The sequence below is a fragment of the Aythya ferina genome, assembly GCF_964211825.1.
Source record: "Aythya ferina genome assembly, chromosome: 2".
NCBI lineage: Eukaryota > Metazoa > Chordata > Aves > Anseriformes > Anatidae > Aythya > Aythya ferina.
Genome location: NC_140297.1, coordinates 15,414,020 through 15,435,336, shown reverse-complemented (window position 1 = coordinate 15,435,336; position 21,317 = coordinate 15,414,020). Strand labels below are relative to the sequence as shown.

The following is a 21,317-nucleotide window of genomic DNA, read 5'->3' as shown; positions in this document are numbered from 1 at the left end:
TAATTTTTATTTGTTCAAACTTGCACATCCTAGTTTTGGCAGGAAATGGAAGTACCAAAATACCACAAGTATTTCTGTCTTGATGGGAACCAAAAGGATCAGAAAATCTTATTCTATTCTTGTTTTCTATTCTTCTTGCTAAGCCAAAGAGTGCAGGGTCACATCTGAATTTGTGAATATTTCCCTAGGGAAAATTTCCCAAATCAGCCATAACCCTGTTGCAGATTACTTATTTCTTATGATGTTGGAAATGGAAATCTTTTATATATTCTATAAAATACAGTTTATTGTAGAACCTGTATTTTTCTATTGCATTTCTTTGGTCTCAGGCATTTTCAAAGGACACATAAGATAAATAATTACTTCTGTTATAGTCCCAGATAAATATAAGTCAAAAGTAGGAAAAGCTACTAACAAGGAATGAAGATTTCCAATATAGACTGAAAACCAGTTCTGCTGATTTTACCTTCATCTAATCTGGAAAGATTTCATAGATTTACTTGGAATTTTATAACTCTGTATTCATTAATCTTATGTTCCTACTCTATGGAGGTCAGTCCTAAGAAACATTTTGAAGAAAGACCTTAAGGAAAGAAAAATCCACAGAACTATTAAAAATTAGTGCCAGTAAACTGTATTAAGTACTATAAAATGGCACATTTTTTTAGAAAAATCAGATTTATAAAAATACTCAATCATTAACGTTTACTTTAATATGCACCTTGTAAATGGTCTTATAGAAGATTATTTTTACTTTACATATAAAATGTTAATACATTTTTGGAGGAGTCTAACATAATTCTTGGTTGTGTCTATTTTTTTTGAAGATAGTATTTTCATGGTAGTGAACACCTTTTGCTGTTAGCTCAGAAAGTACTTTGGGCAGTTATTTGGGTAGGTGTCTGTGTGATATAAAGGGATTACATTCCAAGAAGTGAGCACCAGTGGGCACCTGGGTTTATATGTCTAGGTGCTGGAATAGGCTTCAGATCTCAGGGTTTGTACCTTGCAGTGTTATATGTATATGAAATCTGCTGAGATCAAACTACAAATAGCAGTCGTGAGAGAGAGGGACGGGAGAGTAAAGAAGGGAAAACAGGAGGTGAATTTGGAAAATAGCTGTGGATCTCAGGTAATTTGCATGGATCCGTAAAAAAAACACAACATGAAAAGTAATTGCACTTTATTTATTAAACTTCTTAAAGCCAAACACTTAAAAGAGAATGCTAGAACAACATTAAGATAACACTGGATGTTTGTGTTGGGTTTTCTTTCTCAGTTTGTTTACATATCTACATTCAGACCACAGTGGAAATAGTGAAGATGCATTTCAGTAATAAAAATTAAAAATGCAGCATAGGCACAAGAAGTTCCTTTGTTTTTAAAATCCTTCCCAAGACCTACCTGTTATCTTGCAGCCATACACTTCAAATCTCAGCGATACTCCGTTTTCCCAAGTCACAGGTCTAATTCGCACAAACCGTGTTAAAACTGGTTTGGCAAACGGTCTGTAAACAACATCAGTGGGATTGCTATTCCCTTGAAACACCTTTGTGTGGAAAGAAAAAGTATATATATGTTAGGCTTTCTTTTAAATGGTGTTTATAATTCTGTGCTTTACAGATACTAGTGACACAAGGTCTAGCCAGGATTATTTTTGTGGGGGATGAGACAAAAGACTTACATGGAGAGCTATCTCATTAAACTGCTAACACAATGTTGCAGAAAAATAAGCTTTCCTTTGGGAGGAAAAAGATGGTCAATTATATTAAAAAAATATTTGCCACCTGCCACATCCCATAGCACACCATAATGCTGCAGAGCAGACCAGGGGAGCTCAGGGCCACCAGGAGAGCAGGATCCCCCCCTGAACACAGCAAGGCTCTGTCCACTCCCTGCCAATGTTGATGTATTCCTAATGCCTAGATCTATACACAGCTCTTTTCGTATCAAGGATTGCCATGTCCTGGAATAGTCCCTCACTGCCCAATTAGGAGAGTTTTATTCCTTGCACACTCACAGAATGATGCAAAAAACTACAAAACCTCACGCCCAAGTTAAAGGTTTGGATTTCAGTTAGACCATGTAAAAATCCCTGTATGGAGTTAAGCTAAAAACATATATTGTTTTGCTGTCCTTGGACATAAGTGTTTTTCAGAGCGTGTTGTGCAACCCTCGCTCTGTTAACCTTCTGTCTTTAAATCCTTTAACAAACACTCAGCCTTTCTATCTCCTTGCATACTGCAATGGAAGTCTATTTACAAGCTATATAGAGGGTTCTAAGATTTTCTCTGAGTCCCCTGAGGCTAACGGGCAGATCAGATGAACAATGAGACTTCCACAAGAAGAGACAGGATTGTGCTGTGCTTTCATGTCGAGGATCCTGCTAACACACTCCTTCCTAGCAGAGCCAAAACCTTGCAATGTTCTAGTCCAAAGAAGGTGATTCAGCTTCCTGCTTCTTTCTCACATAGAGGGAACTGACTTCCTGTTGTTTGCCAGGGACAGGGGCCTCTGGCCTTTTATGGGATATTCTTCAATTTCTTACATACGGTGTCTACTTTCCTGTTTGTTACTTGCAATAACTGCGCTAATTTGCAGTGGAGGCCAGCAGCACACAGCTGCCAGCTCATCAGGACTGGTAATTTCTTAAATAATTTAATAATTTAATATTGGAGTTTCATACCCAGCAAGAGATTTTAAATGAATCTACATTTCTTTTCAGCAATTATTATTTTTTCTTTCTCTGAAGGACATGCTACCATTCTCGAGGTGTGCCTCTGGCCAAGGCAGTGAGTCTCCCTAATGCACACAGCTCCTGATGACTACACAGCTCGCTGAGGCTTCCTTCAGGACATTGGTGGCTGCCTGTCATTTTTTTCATAGCCAAGTCTCCTTAACTTTTGATTTGTGTAAAGATACTAGAGGGAGACCGGTTGTACAGTTGTTTTTTTTTTTTTTTTTTTTTTTTTTTTCCTTGTCCTATTCAACAGCAAAATATTGTCATTTTAGAACTCTGATTTTTTTTTTTTTTTTTTTTTTTTTTAATAAACCCTTTGAACAAATACAAGACATTTAGTTCAGTTCTCTGTGAATTAAAGACAGCACGTACAATGGAAACTCATGTAAAATACACTCTTGGAGAGTTTACAAATTGAAGCTGATAATGAAAATCGGGCATGGTCTGAATTTGAAAGAGGCATTTGTTCAGATTACGGGAACCAGAGCCAGGAAACTCTGTGTCTTGTACGTGCTGTAGTGTTGGCTCCTCCTGTGACTTTGGGTAAGTCAGATATTGTACTTTTACAAATCATTACATAGTGCCCACAGTGAGGCATGTGACTTTCTAAAGTTCCTTCTCAACTGGAAAACCAGGATAACACCTGTCAAAGAGAGGCTTTCAGGATTCCTTGTTATTATTATTATTTGGTTTATTTGTGTACTAAGTGTTTCAAAGAAGAAAGATGAACACACTGATCACTGCTACCATTTTGACTAGATAAGTGTAGCAGCCTTGGCATAGCACTTACAGATAAGTAAGGGACAAACCAGTAACCAAATATTTACAGCTAGGTATGGTTGCACTGACAACTTAATATTACACAGCCATGCTGAGTCCTTGCAGAAGAGCCACAAAAAAGCTCTTTTGAAGAGAGTCAGTACAAAACATTTCCAGTTTCATCAGCTTCTGGCAGTTGCTGGGGATGCTGCCCCTGGGTGTGTCCCAGGTGAGGCAGGAAGGGAGGCACAGCCTCACTGGGACTATTCACGTGAGAGCTGGAGCAGAACTGACTTCTCAGTAACGAGCTTTATGCTCGTGGTAGCGGATAATGAAGATTTTTCTCATGAGTGTCTAAAGCTGTTTGATTGGGAGGTCACAAGGAGCAAATGCGCTGATAAACGGAAAGGTGATAAAAATCTATAAGGATGGAAAGGTATGCCTAATTATCTGCCTACATGACCTCCACCACTGAAATGCTTAGAAGTCTAACAAATTACTAATGACTTGGTAGCACTCCTGCAAGGCAGCAGGGCTATGCTGAGGTACTGAAACAGCACATATCCAGAGCTTTGCAGCAGATAAGGGTCCTATATTTTAAAAAGTTCCCCCATATTGTTTTCTCAAGATCACATAGGAAATCTCTAGCAAACTGGGAAACAGCAGCACACTCCAGGGAAATGAGCCAAACCACTCCAATTCTGATGGCTACAGTGGGTGATGAAGCACCTTTTCGGCTGCTTGAGGCTGCCCACAAACAATTTCTGTGGTCCATCTCTATTGAGACAATTTCTGTCTTTTAGGTTTGGGATACTGTGAACCTTCATCATGCTGATTAAACATTTATTTTATATATTTATTTATTTAGAACAGATAGTAACTAAGGAGTTCAATAGCCTATTTCTTGGCCAAAGAGAGGTAAAAGAGAAAAGACTTACAACAGGCTTGTTTCCCTCCTTAAGTGTAATCCAGTCTTCTCCATTGGAGCTGACGTCCACACGGTATGTTTTCAGGTAATATTCTTTCTTTGTTTCTTTAGAGATAGCTCCTTGGGTCCCAATTCCAGAGACGAAGCGGAGAAGGCTTAGATCCACCTGTGGTAATGAACAAATGGGGATGTGAGGACAATCAGTTTAGAGAACACCAGTACTGCAGAAGTGACCCCACAAGCCCCACATGTTTTACAGAGATAATAAAGATTTTTATAAGGAAAATTGCAGCATACTGTTGACAATAACATGGTCATAGCCTCTTCTTTTGCTAATAGTGTCTCACAGGAGACAGAAACATTTGCCTGATCACTCAGGGGTGTTACCCACATGCCAGAGAATTATTTTTGTTCTGTGAGGTAGGAACCAGAAAACCCATCAGTGCCACTGGGAACCACTACACTGCAGACTAGTTACTCGTGAAGTTCCTCAAGGACCAGTCTGGTGAGCAATCTTCTTTAATACTTTCATTAACTATCTTGCATAGATGCTAATGAAATTTGCTGAGGACACAATGCTTCCAGGCATTGCCAATACAGAGGAGAGTAAAGCAGTGAGAGCTGAATGACCCTGAGGATTGGAGTATTAGAAATGGGATGAAATTTAATAGTACAATATCAAAGCCATGCACTTAGGGAATGATAACAAGAATTCTGTTGAAACCCAGGAGCTCATCACTTGCAAACAGACAGGGAGAAAAGAAACCCATAGTGTATTACTTAGACACAAGATAATTATGAATCACGGTGTAATTTTGTAGGGGAAAAGGCAAATGTAGCTTATACTGCATGAGGTATTTGCAGAAAAAAAAAGAAGGTAGCACTAAAACAAGTGCAATAATTCTCTTCCAACTGACAACTGTAGTGAACTTCAGTCATTAGAAAACACTGGCATTTTGAACTTGCTGGAGAAATGGAGGCTATGATGTACACATGAATGCATATTGGAGGCTTTCTGGAAAATTCAAAAAATCAAAAATTTTTTTAATCGATTTAGGTTAACTCCCCCTCATTCTCCTCCTTAAATTATTTGCAATACAGATCTGTTTCCTCATCTAGTTCATCTCATGGCATCACGGAAGTTGAACTGGGAGGATGATGCTGGGTGCCAGAGCATGGCTACCAAAGTCAGCTCTACTAGCAAAAGAAGCCTTTGTCCCAGCTGCCAAATGGCTGAAACTAGGCATTAAACTTTCTCACTGCCTGGTCAATAACCACAACTATGAAACACCTGCCATTTCCTTACTTCCTTTCTTTAGCCATAACAACAAACCAATTAAAATCAAATTAATTGCTCTGCCTTCTCCACAGCTAGAATATCTGTTTCCTAAAACAAACCATTTAATTTCAACACAAAATTACACTGTTCACAAATTATTAATCAAAGCAATTAATTTGCCTCAACTTCAGTTGTCCATACTTTAGTAGCACAATAATAGGTTGAATTAGCCCTTCACATGTAAATGTCCAATGAATGTCTCAGGCCTTCTCATTATTTCCAAAGCATGCAGGATGCAGCATATAGGTCCCCTGTGTCCGACAGGCATCCTTTTTCCTGGATGTATGTCATATATCCAAAGGCGCTGGAGCGGTTAAATCAACATGCTCTGCATTCTCTTTCAGAAGGCTGAAGGAAGTGCTACTGAGGACAGGCTGGCTGCTTTCTCAATTCCCATGTCATATACAAGTCATTTTGAAGTCTTCCAACACAAGAATAGGAGCCTTGTGTGTGACAGATAGAACTGGCTTTCAGCACAAAGCTGCTGCCCCTGCCTCAGATTTTAAAGCTGGTAAAGTCTATATGCAATATTTCAGCCTTGGTCTTCAGAGGTGAAATACTGCAACATTTTGTTTTGTCTTGGTTAAAAAAAAAAATAAATCCAGTCTTTAAAAAAAAATAATAAAATGGGAGCACTGCCTTACAAAAACAATCAAGTGATTTAAAGTAACTGGAGAGTCTCAGATGTTAGATTGTTGCAATCTGAAAGTTAATGGGGGAATCTGGGCATCATTGCACTGAGCAATCTCAGCTTAACTTCAAATGCTCTCCAAACTGTACTCTGCTGATTGTAAAGTGTGCTGCGCTGAGTTATGTCCAATACCACATTCACTTCCAGGCTGAAGTGCACTTGAAAATCTGGAAGTCTGAGGGAGTGCAGAGCTAAGTTATTTAAATGATCTGCTTCTCTTACAATTTGAAACAGCTCTTCAGTTTTGAAATGATTAGGGTCCCAAGCCTGTACTGTTCCAACTGATTTGAAATGATTCTAGTAGGGGCTTTTTAATATACAGTAAGTACTTCATTGTGAATAAAGTCAAGCAATGGCCTATTGCAAGAGTTCTAGACATCTGAGGACAAGTTAAAATTTAACATGGGGTTTCCAGGGGAAGATTTGATTAACTGATGCCTGAACAGACAAAACAGCTACTGGTCACTGACTGTTCAGACACCTCAGGCTTGTCCCATCAAAGAACTTCAGGCGCCCAAATTTTGCTCAGACCCAGGCACCGATATTCAATACACCCCCTTAAATCTTGGGGCACTGAAAATCCTAAAACACTTTAATCTAAAAAAACCCTGTCAGAATTCAAAAGGTAGGCAGAAATTCTCCTGCAGAAATTAACAGTTTACTTGGAGAAAGAGATTCTGAGCAGGCCTCCTTCTTTTTTTTTTTTTTTTTTTTGCCTACAGGTAGGGAAGAGGCAATTCGTGCTCCTGGCCCTGGTAACTGTGAAATACAATGTAAGAGGGGGGCATCTTCTGTCATTAGGAAGAACATTTCTTCATGCAGAACTGCTCTCTCCAGATCAGCAAATCTTCAGGTACTTCATGAAAACAGTAGCAATGTCAACAACAGCCCTGGCTCACCTATGGCAGGTGGCTGGAGCGTTTAACTGCCTGCTGCAGCTTCAAATACCTTGCAAAGGCAAGCTGCAGCCCTGGACCTGCTGCATGCATAGGGATGTTTGCTCACAAGTTGATAGAGGAAAAAGAATCACATTTCTCCATCACTGTTTTGTGAGTGAGGGACAGTGCATATAGAAAAGGTGGGGTTAAGCAGCTGGGAAGCAGAAGGGTTGGAATTAGTACTAGCTTGGTCTCAGCACGGAGGTCCAGAGGAGAGGTAGAGCTTAAGGCATTTTCATCCCTTTGGCTGTTCTTCACTCTGGCCTCCAGAGTAATTGCTCCTCTCCAGGTGCATAAAAACAGAATTGCAATGCTGAGCACCTCTCTGTAGTGCCTAAGTGTGTTTGTGAATCAAGTTCTAAATTTACCAATCTTCTTCTCTAAGTAAGGGGATAGAAATAAATTATGTAGAAGACTACCTTGGAAACTGTATGAAACATCTTAAAGAAGCTGTTAAACTCATCTTCATTAATCACTTTGTGATGATTTTTTTTAACTTTACCTTTTGTAAAATGCAAAATTGTGCATAGAGTACACAATTTAAATGTCATGGGGACTGCTCAGGGTTGGAGCTCAACCATGTCAACTGCTAATAATGAGTGGAATCTGAAAGTACCGAAATATAACAGAGGTAAGACACAGCTCTTCTGTACCTTTATCCTCAGGAACCACTGCAGGGTGGTAGCTAGTAGTTCTAGTACAGATGTGTCACCAAATGGTTAGGAACTCCTATGCTTTTTGGAGACTTTTGCTTCCTGAGTCATTAAATTTCCAGTCAGCTTAGTATGTCCTCTCAACAGAGGCCTCCAAGTGTTTACATGACCAGAGGTAAACCATTTTTCTCAGATCCAGTTGCTGCCAGCCAAGACATTAATATGAATCCTTAACAGCTAGCTTTTTGTTTTGGACTTCTTGTCCTTTTTGTGTCAAGAACTTGTGTTTCATGTAAAAATGAGCTGCAGAGAGATATGCTGATGAAACACAGTACTTTTGAAGATGAACATCAAATGCATTTCCCTGCAATTATTTGACATTGAACTTTCTGCACGTATGATAAACAAACATCTGGTATTTATTTTACAGGATGCAAACGATTTTGTAAGTTATTGCATGCTGTATTGCTGTGATCAAGATAGGCAGCTGTCTCCAAGCCTGAAATCATGACATTTCGTTTCCATGACCAGAATTTTAGCTTTAACTAACTGTAGTACACTGACACTTTTTCAAAATTTTGCTCGCCTTCATTCAGACTAAAAAGCATCTCCCTTCTGGAAAATGGAGCCTTAGGGCCTTATCCAACAAATTGCCTGTGTTGCGATGTGACCACCTTTATTGGTAAGTACAAGATTGGGAGCAGACCTGCCTAAAGGAATGAGCCTCGAACTTACAAGAAATGAAGAATATCTCAAGTGTGTATTTTTTTTTTCCAGGAGAGAAATGTTCATGTAAAAAAGCCCCAGTTGTTCCTCTTTCTAAAATCAATTTATTTCCTGTGAAATCATATTGCAAGACAGTAGTGGTTTCTATATATGAATTATTTCCCCACTATTTATTCTGCAATATCTTTTAGCATCCAGGAAAAATATTTTTATTGCTGTCTTACTGTCTCCAAAAAATGTGGGTGGGTGACACATTTGTAAGACATAGATATGCAAGGGGTGGCATGCACATTTGATTTGAGAGCAGTTAAGGAGAAGGAAAACGAATAACATTTAGCTCTGCACAATATATCATGTAGCAAGTCTTCGCAAACTGCTGGTTAACGAACAGCACACAACATGCATGACATGAAATGAATATTGCTTCTCCCTGTTGTCATACATAACCATGCCATTGTATGGAAGTCCTTATTTTCAGAATGAAAATCTGCCTTGCTAAATAAAATACAGTCATTGAGGGAGCTGTAGCAAGGGAGCAGTTTCACAAGCTTTTAACACTCCTACTGTAGGTCTGCTCAACAGCCTGAGAAAATAAAGGACAAAGCGCTGGAGTTTGATTAACAACAGGAAGCTTTTTGTTGTGGGCATCTCTTGTGGCTTGAAAAGCTGTATAATCCATCACTTGACACAACACACCAAAGTAAATATTTTTAAAGAACTGTGTCATTTCCCTAGATAGCATACAGTGCTCTGAGTTAGATTAACTGTTGTGATGCTTCACTGTTCTTCTGTCAAATATTTTAATTAAGGAAGATCTGATCTTTTTCATTAGTTAAGCCCATATTTTTTATTAGATGTTGCTGCTGTTTTGACCAATCACATTCTCCCTTGATGTATACAAAACTATCACTTAATTCTTTTATTGATCAAGCTTGAAGTAATAAAGATTATAATGCTAAATAAAAATGGCACAGTCTCTAGTCGAAATTCTGAAAGGAGTTTTGTTAATTTGGTTGGAAAATTACTTCCAAAAGTCTTCATCCTTGAAATAAGTCATCACTACAAGAGCACAACTCCTTGATTAATGACAGGGTGTAAATATTCATCCTGAGTTTAAGTGAAAGTAGTTAAATCTATAAACCATCTCAGACTTTTGTGCAAGATTCTCAGTGTTATTTGTGACAGCTCCATAAACAAAGAAAGATGAAAATAATGCTGTTAGTAGGATCTCTCCTGAGTCACTGAAGTCTTTCTCATCGACCTTGACAGCAACATACTGAAAGCCCCAGAAGAGAAAGCAGCTAATCACACGCTCAACTTCTAGCCTGTGCTAAACAACTGCCCTCAGTCAGTATGCTTTACTGAACTGATGCTTATGTGACTTGGCAAAAATGGGAAGGTATGAAAGCAAAGATGAACAAATATTCTTGCCAAAGAAATAGGAACGCTTGGCAGGGAAAAGGAAATGAACTTTCTTTAGCAGTTGAAATATTCCTCACACTCTTTGCCCTCTGCCCAAATGCTTTTCTGCAGCAGAAAAAACGTGAGCGTAAAGATTCCCTGTCTGAAAACAAAGAATTGATTCAAGGCAGGCTATCGCATTGAGATACCGATGCTGGGATTACAGTATTGAGTTCAGTGATTTCATTTATTCATTTATTTATTTATTTTTGCAGAGGCAGATCAGCCAGTTTTTCCAAGAGAATATTCAAGATAGGCATGAAAACGTATGACTGACAGACATAAAAGAACCTGGGTCATCAGTATGGGGCTGGCTGAAGAAAGAAAATATGCAGAAAGTATAAGAAAAATGAAATCCAGAAACAAAAAGGAAAAAAAAAAAGACAAGAAAAAATGAAAGAAAAGGCCTCTGTGTCTCTGACAGAGAAAAGATAATGCTTGTGTGGGCTGTATTGCATCTGGATTCATGGCACATTCTCCCACTTTTATGTTAATTTTTTTTTTTGCATAAATCAGAAGCAACTAATTAAAAAAGAAATATTTAATTCTGACATGTTCTTTGAACTGGTGTTCCATCTGGTTCTGTTTGAATAGTAAAATCTGCTGTAGTTGTAAAAATTGGCAAGCAGCACTCTGGTGAAGAGAAACAAAAGAGACTCAGTATAGCAGGTTAATACACTAGCATTTCAACTTGAGACATTTCCAGAATTCAGCAAACCAAATCGCTCCAGTATGGAAACTATAAAGATCAAATGCGAAAGAGAAATGCTGCAAGTGGGCTGAGAGAAGTGCTGCCACTGGTACACATTAGCTCTGCATGATATTTTTAGTGTGAGGCTTTGAAGGGGTTGGGTGTAGAAGTTCAGGCAATGCCCTGTTCCCCTGGAAGGGGATAACAGTACTGTGTGAAACACAGCCGGTGCCCATGCAGTGGCAGGGAGCGATCCTGCCGCTGTTCATTCATTCCCAAGCTCCACCTTATGCATCCTGGTAGGGCTCTGATGTGACGCGATCGTTATTCAGGAGGCTCAGAAAATACCTTCTTCTTAATTTATTTCTTACTTCAAAACTACTTAAAACCTGAACACCGAGATACAATAAACTCTGATAACAAAGAGAGGAAAATGTAATAGTATTGGGATTTCTATAGACTCTGGGATCTAAGTAATCAGCATCTTGTGCCATTCGAAACCTCTCTGTAGCAATGAAGAGAAAGGCTGATTAACTCCCAGTGCTTTAGAAAAAGATTGTTTTACATCTTGCAGGAGCATATCTTGCTGTGAAATATTACTTCTTTAAAATGAAAACCTTTGCTTCAGCACTACATTAACTTGCAAATGGATAACCTAAGACATTTACAATGACTTGGTCAAAAAAGGAGGAATGTGAATGGCCCCTTTCTCCAGCTAAGATACTTAGGAACCCTTGCTGAGCCATAAATGAGTCAGGAACGTAATACTTTTAATTAACGTTTTCTGAATACTTATTTGTAATTTACATTTAATTTTAAACCTGAGCTTAATCCTCTGATCTGGAATGAAGACAACTATTTAGTGCAGTTTGAATGTAACCTTCCCTAGTTTGTGTCAGAAACTATAGAAAAGGGAAACTCTATAGCAATACTTGCAGAACCACTCTTTTCTGAGAGAGGGACATAATTGTAGGACTTTTTTTCCCCCAAGTGTACTGAGCAACTAATGCACAAATGGGAAACAAGTAATCCAAAGCTTCTCTATCAGACTGCCTCACATGTGAATAACTGGGCTTTGGGTAGAAAACACTGAATTTTGCCTATGAAGTTCTCATGGAGCATTTTTTTCCCCAGCTGCTGTCTTGTTGAAGTCAGAGGGTACAGGCAGCAGGGCTAGATTTGAAATATGTTTTGTCATTTTAAATATAAATACAATATTACACATGCATACACACACAGAAATAACCTCTGCTTCTTCCAGTTTAGCAACATGCCTATGTTAATTGTGTAGGAAGCTCGGAAGCTCGGGTATGATGTGTTATGCAGAGTTAAACCTATCTCAGACTTTGATAGTGAAGACAGATCTGACTCTGTGATCACTGGATTCAGAGAAACTGCCACTGAAGTTGCTGGAATTTGCTATAAAGTCCAAACTTTGGGTTTTCTATAAAAGTAGCACCAAAATGTGGAAAAATGTCAGTGTGAGATTTAATACTTTTAAAGCCTAATTTCACTGGCAATTGGAATAGGTATATAACCTGTGTCACATAGAAATTTATGTATTTATTTTTTTTTTTGTGATCAGCTTTCTCATCTCAGAAAATCGGTGCAGTCTCTTTAAATCAGTCAGTCATCCACAGGAGTCTGCATTCATTTATTCTCTGTTAAATGGAACTGTCAGTTTTGTTGCACCAAAATTCGATTTTCTATTTCATACACATTGTGTATGATGATTTTAATTTACTACTGGGTCACCAAACAAGTCAACACTTTTTTAAAAAAATAGGAGTTTCTTCTACTTTCTAGAAAAATGTCAGGTAACTGCAGTTATATAGTGTGGTGAAGGCACTGTAAATGTTCAGGGAAAAATAAGTGATAGGCTGTACATGCCAAGATCATCCTGTTTGGTGTTTCCCTCATAGCTTCAGATGTGGATGAAATCCTTCCGAGGTCGTGATTTGAAAGACCCACTCTTGAGCACGGTGCTTTTGTCCCATGCCGGAGGAGGATGGGGACAACAGAAGGGATGCTGCAGGCTGGTGACAACCAAGGCAACTTCCCCTCTGGTGCTAAAGCAGAGCAGGAGACTGCTTCCTCTCCAGTGCTGCCCTTCTCTCATCAAAGCATGCTCAAACTCCAGCTGCTGGGATCTCATTTTCAGGGTTTTGCTGGCCAAAGCAGGGTGCCTGGTTTGTGTCCTGCCTCTTTGTCTCTCTAAAAGTTGCTCTATCTCTGTCTATGTAAAGGGCAAAGCTATTGATTTTTAAGTGCTGTGGCTTTGTAAAATAAACACAGGATGTATTTTCTTAGTTAAGCATATCACAGAAAGGGGGAGCACCACTATGGACTGTTAATTTTTACAGCCTGATAACAGCATTTTAAAATTATTCTGTGCTCTGTCAGCCCTTCAGCCCACAGTTTGAACTTAATAGTATTTGCAATGGAAGAGCTGCTGCTAAGGCTGAAAGCCACCTTAGTCCCTACTACAACCATCTATAACCTAAATATGACCCATTAAAATATGCCCTGGTTTTACATGCAATAGGACAAATTAATCTTTTCAGCGGCTTCAGAGGATCAACACCAGAAATGAATTTGGCCACAGTGTTCAACACAGGAGGCTGCAAAGAAGAGAAAGACCAGACTGCACAGGTACTGCTGGCTGCTGGAAGCTGTCTGTAAACAGAGCTCCTCCAAGGAGAAGCCAGTTGCTGCTGAAGACGGAGGAACCCAACCTCAGCTTAATGTTTGGTTCACTTTCTCTGCCAGTAGGCTTTGTTTATCAGACAGCTGTGAAGTTTACAGTGATGACTTTTTAAAGAGTTTTTTTTAAACACCTTGAACGAAAACATTAGAGGTGAAGCAGAATGGAAGTATTTCTCTGTTGAAATATACTTTTTTTTTTTTTTTCTTTTTCTTTTTTTTTTTTTTTTTTTTTTTTTTTTGGTGGAAAGAAGACAAATTGCTGTCTGAAGGGCAGGTATTTACCACTTGTGAGAAATGTCATTTATCCTTCCACTTTACCTATTTTGTTACTGCTGTGAAAATGTCACCTAATGGGCAGAACAGAATTAAAGTGGGACAGAGAAGCAGAATAACACAAGGGCAGGGGAGACAAATAATAACTCAGCAACAGAAAATCTGGAGCGTGGATGCCGGAATGGAGAAAGACCCACAGGACTCATGAACTCTTCAGCTTCATACTACTGTGCAGGTGTGGAAAGAGTGAATAAAAATGCACAACTGTCTCTGCAAAGCACTCAGCAGTGCACCTATCATCTCCAGCCTGGGGTCAGCCCCGTGAGAGCAGAGACCTTTAGCTCAGTAACAACTCTGCTTATTATAACATGCCTCAGCTGTGCGTTCCTACCCAAGACTGTGTTTCTACCGCTACCCTTAGTCATTTAACTTCTAGCCTTAAGCTCTGCCTTGCCTGCAGTTTGACACCTGCCCGGTCTTGTAGATTAATTTATTTCTGCTGGACACAGAAAAATCTCCTTTTGAGATACCTTCCCTCACTTCTGTACAAAGCACTGGCTGCGGTGGAGCAGATGTGTTGTGGTGCTGGGTGGGCAAGGCTGCCTCAGCCCACAGGGGGCCTGCAAAGCGTCCAGGAGAGAGCTCCCCTGCCAAGCACGATGGCACAAACAACTGATTTTTTTTTTTGGCCTGATGGCAATTAAAAAAATCAGGAAATAATAACAAATGGTTTGAGTCAAGCTAAACACGTGAACCCGTTGAATGGGGGGAAAAAAAAAGAGGGAGAATAATCATACAGTTCTTAATATTTTTAAGTGGTTTTAATTTCTGTGAAATAAAGTAGAAGGAAAAGATCTTGTGATTAAAAACAAACAAGCAAACAAACAAACAAAAAACCAAAACAACACAACAAAACTATGTGGCATTTACTTTAAAAGCATATTTAAAGGTTTTCATTTCTTTCCCTCCTGGAACCAACTATTTAGCAAAAGTGAGACAAATTTACAAAATTATTTTCAGAGTTGCTGATTCAGTGCTTTTGCTGGACACATTTTTAATTTGCTATATCAGCTCTATAAGGCCATCTGTCTTGCAGCCATTGAAGGGATGTAGGGCTGGACTGGGAAGTGGATGCATAGGTAATTACAGAGTTATATACAAACTACTCAGATCTCTGCATAATGGATCCCCTGAAAGAACTGCAACTATTATAATGATTAGGCTGGTGGTGGAGGCTCAGAGGGGCTCTGCTTCTGCTGCTCTTCCATATGTTGCATGCAGGATTGCTCGAAGCCACATAGGACTCCCCTCTGTATTAGAGCTGATGCTGAAACATGTCAGTGGGATGTAGAGAGGATTTTCTTCTAAACTACACTTTGCACCTGCACTTCTGGAGCAATAACGCTGCCAACGGCTGCACACAGCTCTCTGAGCATCCCTTCAGCCTCCCCAGAGTGATAAATCTATGGCTGGGAACTTTCTGGTACTAAAATAGCTCTTAAAGCACTTTGAATAATCAAAAAAACCTTCATACTTTGTAGGCCCCTTTTATTTCTCCCTGTCCCTCTTGTCTAATTTCAGTACTTGCCTTTGTGAAACTCTACCATTGATTCCCATGTCACAGTAAATAAAGGTACGAATGTATCCTGCTGGGTCAATTAACCCCAGTTCTGCACTGTGTCACAGCCTGCACTGGCTGTGATTTCCAGGAAGGAATATTCTTTTGTCATTCTTTGCCCGTGTGCAAACGTATGTTAAGACCATAAGATAACTGTAACACTTTTCCACACAAAGCTAACTCTGCTTTTTGTAATTTCTGGAGTGCAGCTACGAACTGTAAAATGACATGAACCATGTGCACGTGTATTCTTAAGTGGTAGAGAAGACAAAGGACTGACAGTTTTTGTACTTTCATGTCAGTGTGCTCCCTAATGATGGGCAAGCCTTGCCACAAAGCCTCTGAACCTCAGTTCTTAGGCAGTCCTTCAAAGGCTACAAGAAGTGGGAGGCTGAGGTTTCCTAGGTTTCATGTTGTTCTATGCAGAAAGATGATGCTCTTCACTGCAATATCAGACTCCGAAAGAAGCAGAAATAATAAGAATAAAACCAAAAGACATTGTTGACTTGCATTTCCTTGAGCTTTCACGTGAAATATTTAGATAAGCTTGCTCAGTAAAGTTAACCTGAGCAGCTGCCTGATGTAAGAATAAACCTGTTAATAAAACAAATGTGCTGTGCAGCAGCAATGTATAAATACTGACTGCATTTTTAAGTGAATACCTGATAAGGAAATAAGCTATGACACAGATGAAAGGTCGAGACACCAAGTGATGAACTGCAATTATTTTCAGAAGTGCTGCAGGAATAAATCTGCTCTAATCTATATACCAGTTTACAGCAACTATGCATGCTTGTGGGTTTCACTTACAAAGGAGCAAATAACAGAGAAGGTAGGTTACCGCAAAAGTAAAGGAATGAAGACAAATGTGGAAGGAAAATTCCACCTCAGAGGTCCCACTCATTCTGGTGAAGCAGTGTATACATAGAAGTGTTTTAAATCAATGGAAGTATATTTTCCTTGCACGGGAGAGTTAGTGTTAAATAAACAACTGATATTTCAATCAGTGCAGGCAAGGGGATCTCCCAGGTTGCTTTGTGAGGAGGCCACTTCTTACCTCTCCCTGCCTGGCCCTTCTCCAGAGCCCTAACTGCCGCAAGATGCTGAGGGATAATTTTACACCAGGTCGGCTGATATTCCCAGGGGCGGCTAGGCTAGAGGTTTGCCCTGCAAGAGCCCTGGGTGCCAGAGGCACTGCTGTGGGGAGAGGTCTGGGTGGGCAGGAGGAGGCCAGGGGCAGCACACCAGATCTGCTTCCCCTGTGGACCTCCGACCCTGTGTCCACTTCATTCCAGATCTGTGCCCTGCCGGAAAACCCAGCAGTGCAAATTTGGGCTGAACAAGCCATTTCTGTCATATTAGCCAGGACACACAATATGGAGTTTATCTTACTCCATATTCCTGTGTCGGCAGCAGAATGGAAGATAATACCCAATCCAGAGTATAATGTCTATTTGTGTTAGCCCCCTGTTAACCTTTTTGAACAAATGTGAACTGGCAGAGTGTGTTTATACCAGATTAGTGCCTTTTGTCTTATGGCTGCAAAGTTTTGATCTGACACTCTGATACTAGGATTCTTAAAACTGAATAATTTATGGCTGTGTTGAACCTCAGCCATAATACAAACTGAGGATCTTGTACTATTAACAAACATGCTTTTTAAAAAAAAAAAAAAATTTTTTTTTTCTGGGCAAGCTGTAGGTCTTGTTCAGTGTTACAGGATGGAAGAAAAATTATGCCACCCAGAAACTATCATCCAGCTTGGTGGGAGTGCAAAGATTTGCGTTACATGCATTAGAAGAAACATTTTGATAGAAAGCATACAGACTGCAGTAAAAGTACCCAGAAGGTGTTGCTCCTTGCGGGTTTGAAAACCCACACCATTATGAGGATTGATGACAGCAGAGGTTCCCAGTGACCCTGGTAATAGGCAATCAGTTTCCCTTCAAAACCACACGTACGTGGGTCTCAAGTGGCTCTGCCTTAAGGCACTCTCTGGATGGGCACCCCACAAGGATCCCTGCCTGTGAGAGCCACTGCCACCTCCCATCGGTGTGACCTGATGAAGCAAAGGCTTGCCATGCACAGCCAGCCATGGCTCCTGCTCAAGGGATTCAAAAGTGAGATGCAAAAAGTTTCCTAAATGCAAAGACTCTGCACGTTACTTTTTCAGATGCGTGTAAACGTGACTGCTGTTCTTAAATGCAAACATTAAATCTACTCTGTAAAAATGCAATTACTGCTGCCATGGCAGAAATCAGTCGTCCCTTTTGAAGGAATGCCTTGAAAATGCAATCATAAAATCCCTGCACATTATGGATTTCATTAACATTGTACTCCCCTAGGATTCCCAATTGCACAATAACAGCAGTTCTTTAAATTTTAAATACCACAGACAGGAACAGTTTCACTAAAACCAGATGTGAAACCCTTGCACTGGCCTTCTTACTGGTTCTAAGTACTGAAACTGGCTGGTAATTGATACCTATTAACATGTTTGTTGTTCAGATTACAGAAATGGAAACACTATACTATTTTTCCTGTGAAAGGATACGTTAATGAGGGACAATGACTTACACTGCAATGGCAGTTCCCTGCTCTTGATTAAATTAAAAGTCTGTTTTTATTTTTTTATTTTAAATTATGCTATTTCACACTGAAGGGCAGCTGAGTGTGGAAAACCTAAGTGTAATAAACAAGGACATTTAGCTTAAGTTTGAGGAGCTAATAACATCCCATATGACAATAAACTAACTTCATGCTTATTTTTGGCAACCCTTGCCTCGTGAATATCTTTATTCCATTAATATTAGAAAGTCCATAGACTTTATTAATGCGATTTTAAAGAAGAAATTCAATCTGGAGTGACTCTGTTTCTGATTATGGAGTCACTCCAAATCTAAAGTCAGTTGAGCAATTTTTAAAAGTATATTTGAGGTTAAAAATAAGAGAGAAGTTACTGTGCAGATTAATGGTGTGAGCACGTTATTGATATTTTGAATCTAAGCTTTGGCATTTATTTCAAAACAAGTAAGGAACGGAATGAACAGGCAACTTTCTTTTCACAGAGCCTGGCAGGCAGGCAACATTTAGATGCACCCAGGAGCTAGTACTTTGTCAGACACAAAGGAGAAACCCAGTTTTTCCACCAAAGAATGGATTTCATGTCCACAGATGGAATTCATGTAAATACATTGCTAACAGCAAGCCAACATTATTTTCCTAATTATTTTCAGTGAAATGGTCCAAAAGACGTCAACACCTCAAAGGAGACAATCATATCGCATGCCCTCTAGACGTCCTCTGTAGATACCAATCTCCCTTTGCTGATATGTAACTGAGGTTTTCTGTTTCTTTTGTCTTAGCAAAAACATTAACCTTGAAGGGAGGGCTAAAAGGAAAGGAAAGGAGACCTATAATATTTGCCCTATATAAGAAAAAAAATAAAATACACTAACAAAATTAGTATTTGGAGCTGAATTTTCAAGCTGTTTTGGTCATGTATAATTGTACATATCTCAAATATATATGCCCTAGTTGCATATGTGTCTTGGCAGTTTAAAGGCAGACGTTGCTACTTAACCAGCTGCAGTGTGTGTGCAGGTATGGAAACCCGCAAACACGGAATGATCAATGAATAATGATATACATAAAAACTCTCTCAGACAATGGCATATAGGCAGAAATTTTCAAGTTAAAAGTTCCAGGTTTGCCACAGCTGTATCCTTCAGCCTCTTTTTTGCTACTGAATATTATCTTGAGCTCTTGCACTGTGCCACAAAAACTATTTAAGTAGTGCTGCACAAAAGCGTATACTTCACACAAATTACTAGTTTACAATAGCATACAGAACAAAACAGAACAAAGTGACCTCTGTCCTTCATATAAAAGTGCCTTCATCCTTTTAGAAAATATTACCATTTTTTTCAACGGGTAATTTCAGAGCATTTTATTATTTGCATGTCCTTGGTTGTTTGTCTGTAAGCTCTTATGGAGATGAACATCTGTTCCTGGGGATATTTGTACAGAGGAAACATGGGATTTCAATACTATATCCAGATACAAACTCACAGCACATGCTTACTGCCAGTGGCATCAAGCCTTTGTAGAAGATGGTGGTTCACGTGCTCAAGGACACTGCTACTGAGGTACCTGGTGATCTGAAGTGCTTCGCATCCATCTCAAGATTGTTGGTTAACTTTAATGGGGAAGTATCTAGAGCACATTTGGAGTCTTGAATTACTAGTATGGTTGTTGAATAGAACTATAATAATTAATTATAATAATTCATATTATCATCACACAAATTGAACAAGAGAGGAGTTAAGCCATTGTACCTTGTGAAAAGCCAGGGGATAGCAAGTCCCCAGACTAGCTTATCAATGTGGTTGCTTCTGCTACACAGATGATGAGTGGTAGGATGATGAGATGCTACACAGGATTAGTGGTAGGGATGATTAACAGTTCCTCTGCAACACATGTAAAGCACGCGTATACAATGCAATTAATCTTCAAGCAGGATTTTGTAGGCTCAGTCCTGCAAACAAGACCCAGCTCTGCAGTGGAGGCTGCTATAGCTTAGTTTCTCTGTTGTGAAGTCTGCCTCTGGGGTGCTTGTCTCCCCAGCATGGCTTCTAGGTAGTGGAGGAGATGTCCTAGTGCTAGAATACTCAGGGAAATGGTACATGCTGCCTTTCCCAAACTGGGCCTGGGTGAAGCAGGTGAGAGCTGTGGCATGAGCAGGATAGCATACAATAAACCTCCAGCTTCTTGGCTGATGGAGTACCTGGAGGCAGCATAAAGCTGCTCAACATTTTGCTTGGTAATTGTTTCAGCCACTGAGCACCCTGGTTTGTGGCAGAACACAAAGGAGGCTGAGAAATTCCTGGGCAGGAGGCTTGAGGTACCCTCAGATGTTTTAAGTATAAACCACAGAGTAGCTTGGATTCTGTTATGTGTTTGTTATTAAAAAAGTTAATGGTTAAAAAAGGCCTTTGAAACTTTTTCTCAGAAAGATCTAGTTCTAAGTGAAAGGATTAAGCTATATATATATACGTATGTAGTCATCATAACTTAATAAAGTTAATAAGCACATAGAACACATGAATGAGATTTGACTAGTTCTCTTGTTTTGATTATCCAGTCATAAATGCATAAGTGACAGCAGAAAAGAAGGAAATAAAGAAAAAAGTGCCAGCCTTCTGACCATATGAAACACATGGACTTTGATTCTGCTGCATTCCAGCCTTTTTCTACATGCATTCCATAGATTTCAAGTGGCAATGATTAATAACAAGCCTAGCACTTAGATAAGGCTGGGGAGATTTTAACTTTTATTCCTAAGTAAGGAAAAAAAATCAACAGAATTTTTTGCCACTCTGTAGCCTTATTAGGTCCATCATACACAATTACCAAGTTGCCAAAAGCTCAGGACGTGTAGGGGCCCCTAAACAGGACACATGAAATTTCCATTGTGTGCCAAGGATCAGAAATGAAAGATTTCCCCCACTTTCTTCCCTTTACTAACTACTACTCAACATGTTTTTAAGCTTTCTTGCAGACAGCAAACCTCACAGGAAAAACCTATGTGAACATTCTTATTGATGGCTAACGAGGCATTGTTTTTATATGTCAGTTAGTAATTTCCTACAGAAAACAACAGGAGCAGGAAAAAAGTTTCACATACATGAACAAACTTTCAATATCATTAATATGGATCTAATATGTTCAAGTCCTTCTCTTATTTTTTTTTTTGCCAAAATAAATAGAAACTAGAACACAACAAAGAAGTGTA

The 21,317-nt window shown here is 39.4% G+C and overlaps 1 protein-coding gene across 5 annotated transcripts in view; it reads right to left on the bottom strand.

Moving 5' to 3' along the window:
* NRP1 (neuropilin 1) overlaps positions 1-21,317 on the bottom strand; it is a 112,101-nt gene that overhangs the window by 29,138 nt on the left and 61,646 nt on the right. For all 5 annotated transcript variants that reach the window (XM_084508391.1, XM_084508393.1, XM_084508394.1 and 2 more), the window contains exons 8-9: positions 4,438-4,593; positions 1,405-1,549 (exon numbers count right to left, since the gene is read on the bottom strand). In XM_084508391.1, coding sequence (XP_084364517.1) covers positions 1,405-1,549; positions 4,438-4,593 — 301 coding nt within the window. The remainder of the gene's footprint in view (positions 1-1,404; positions 1,550-4,437; positions 4,594-21,317) is intronic.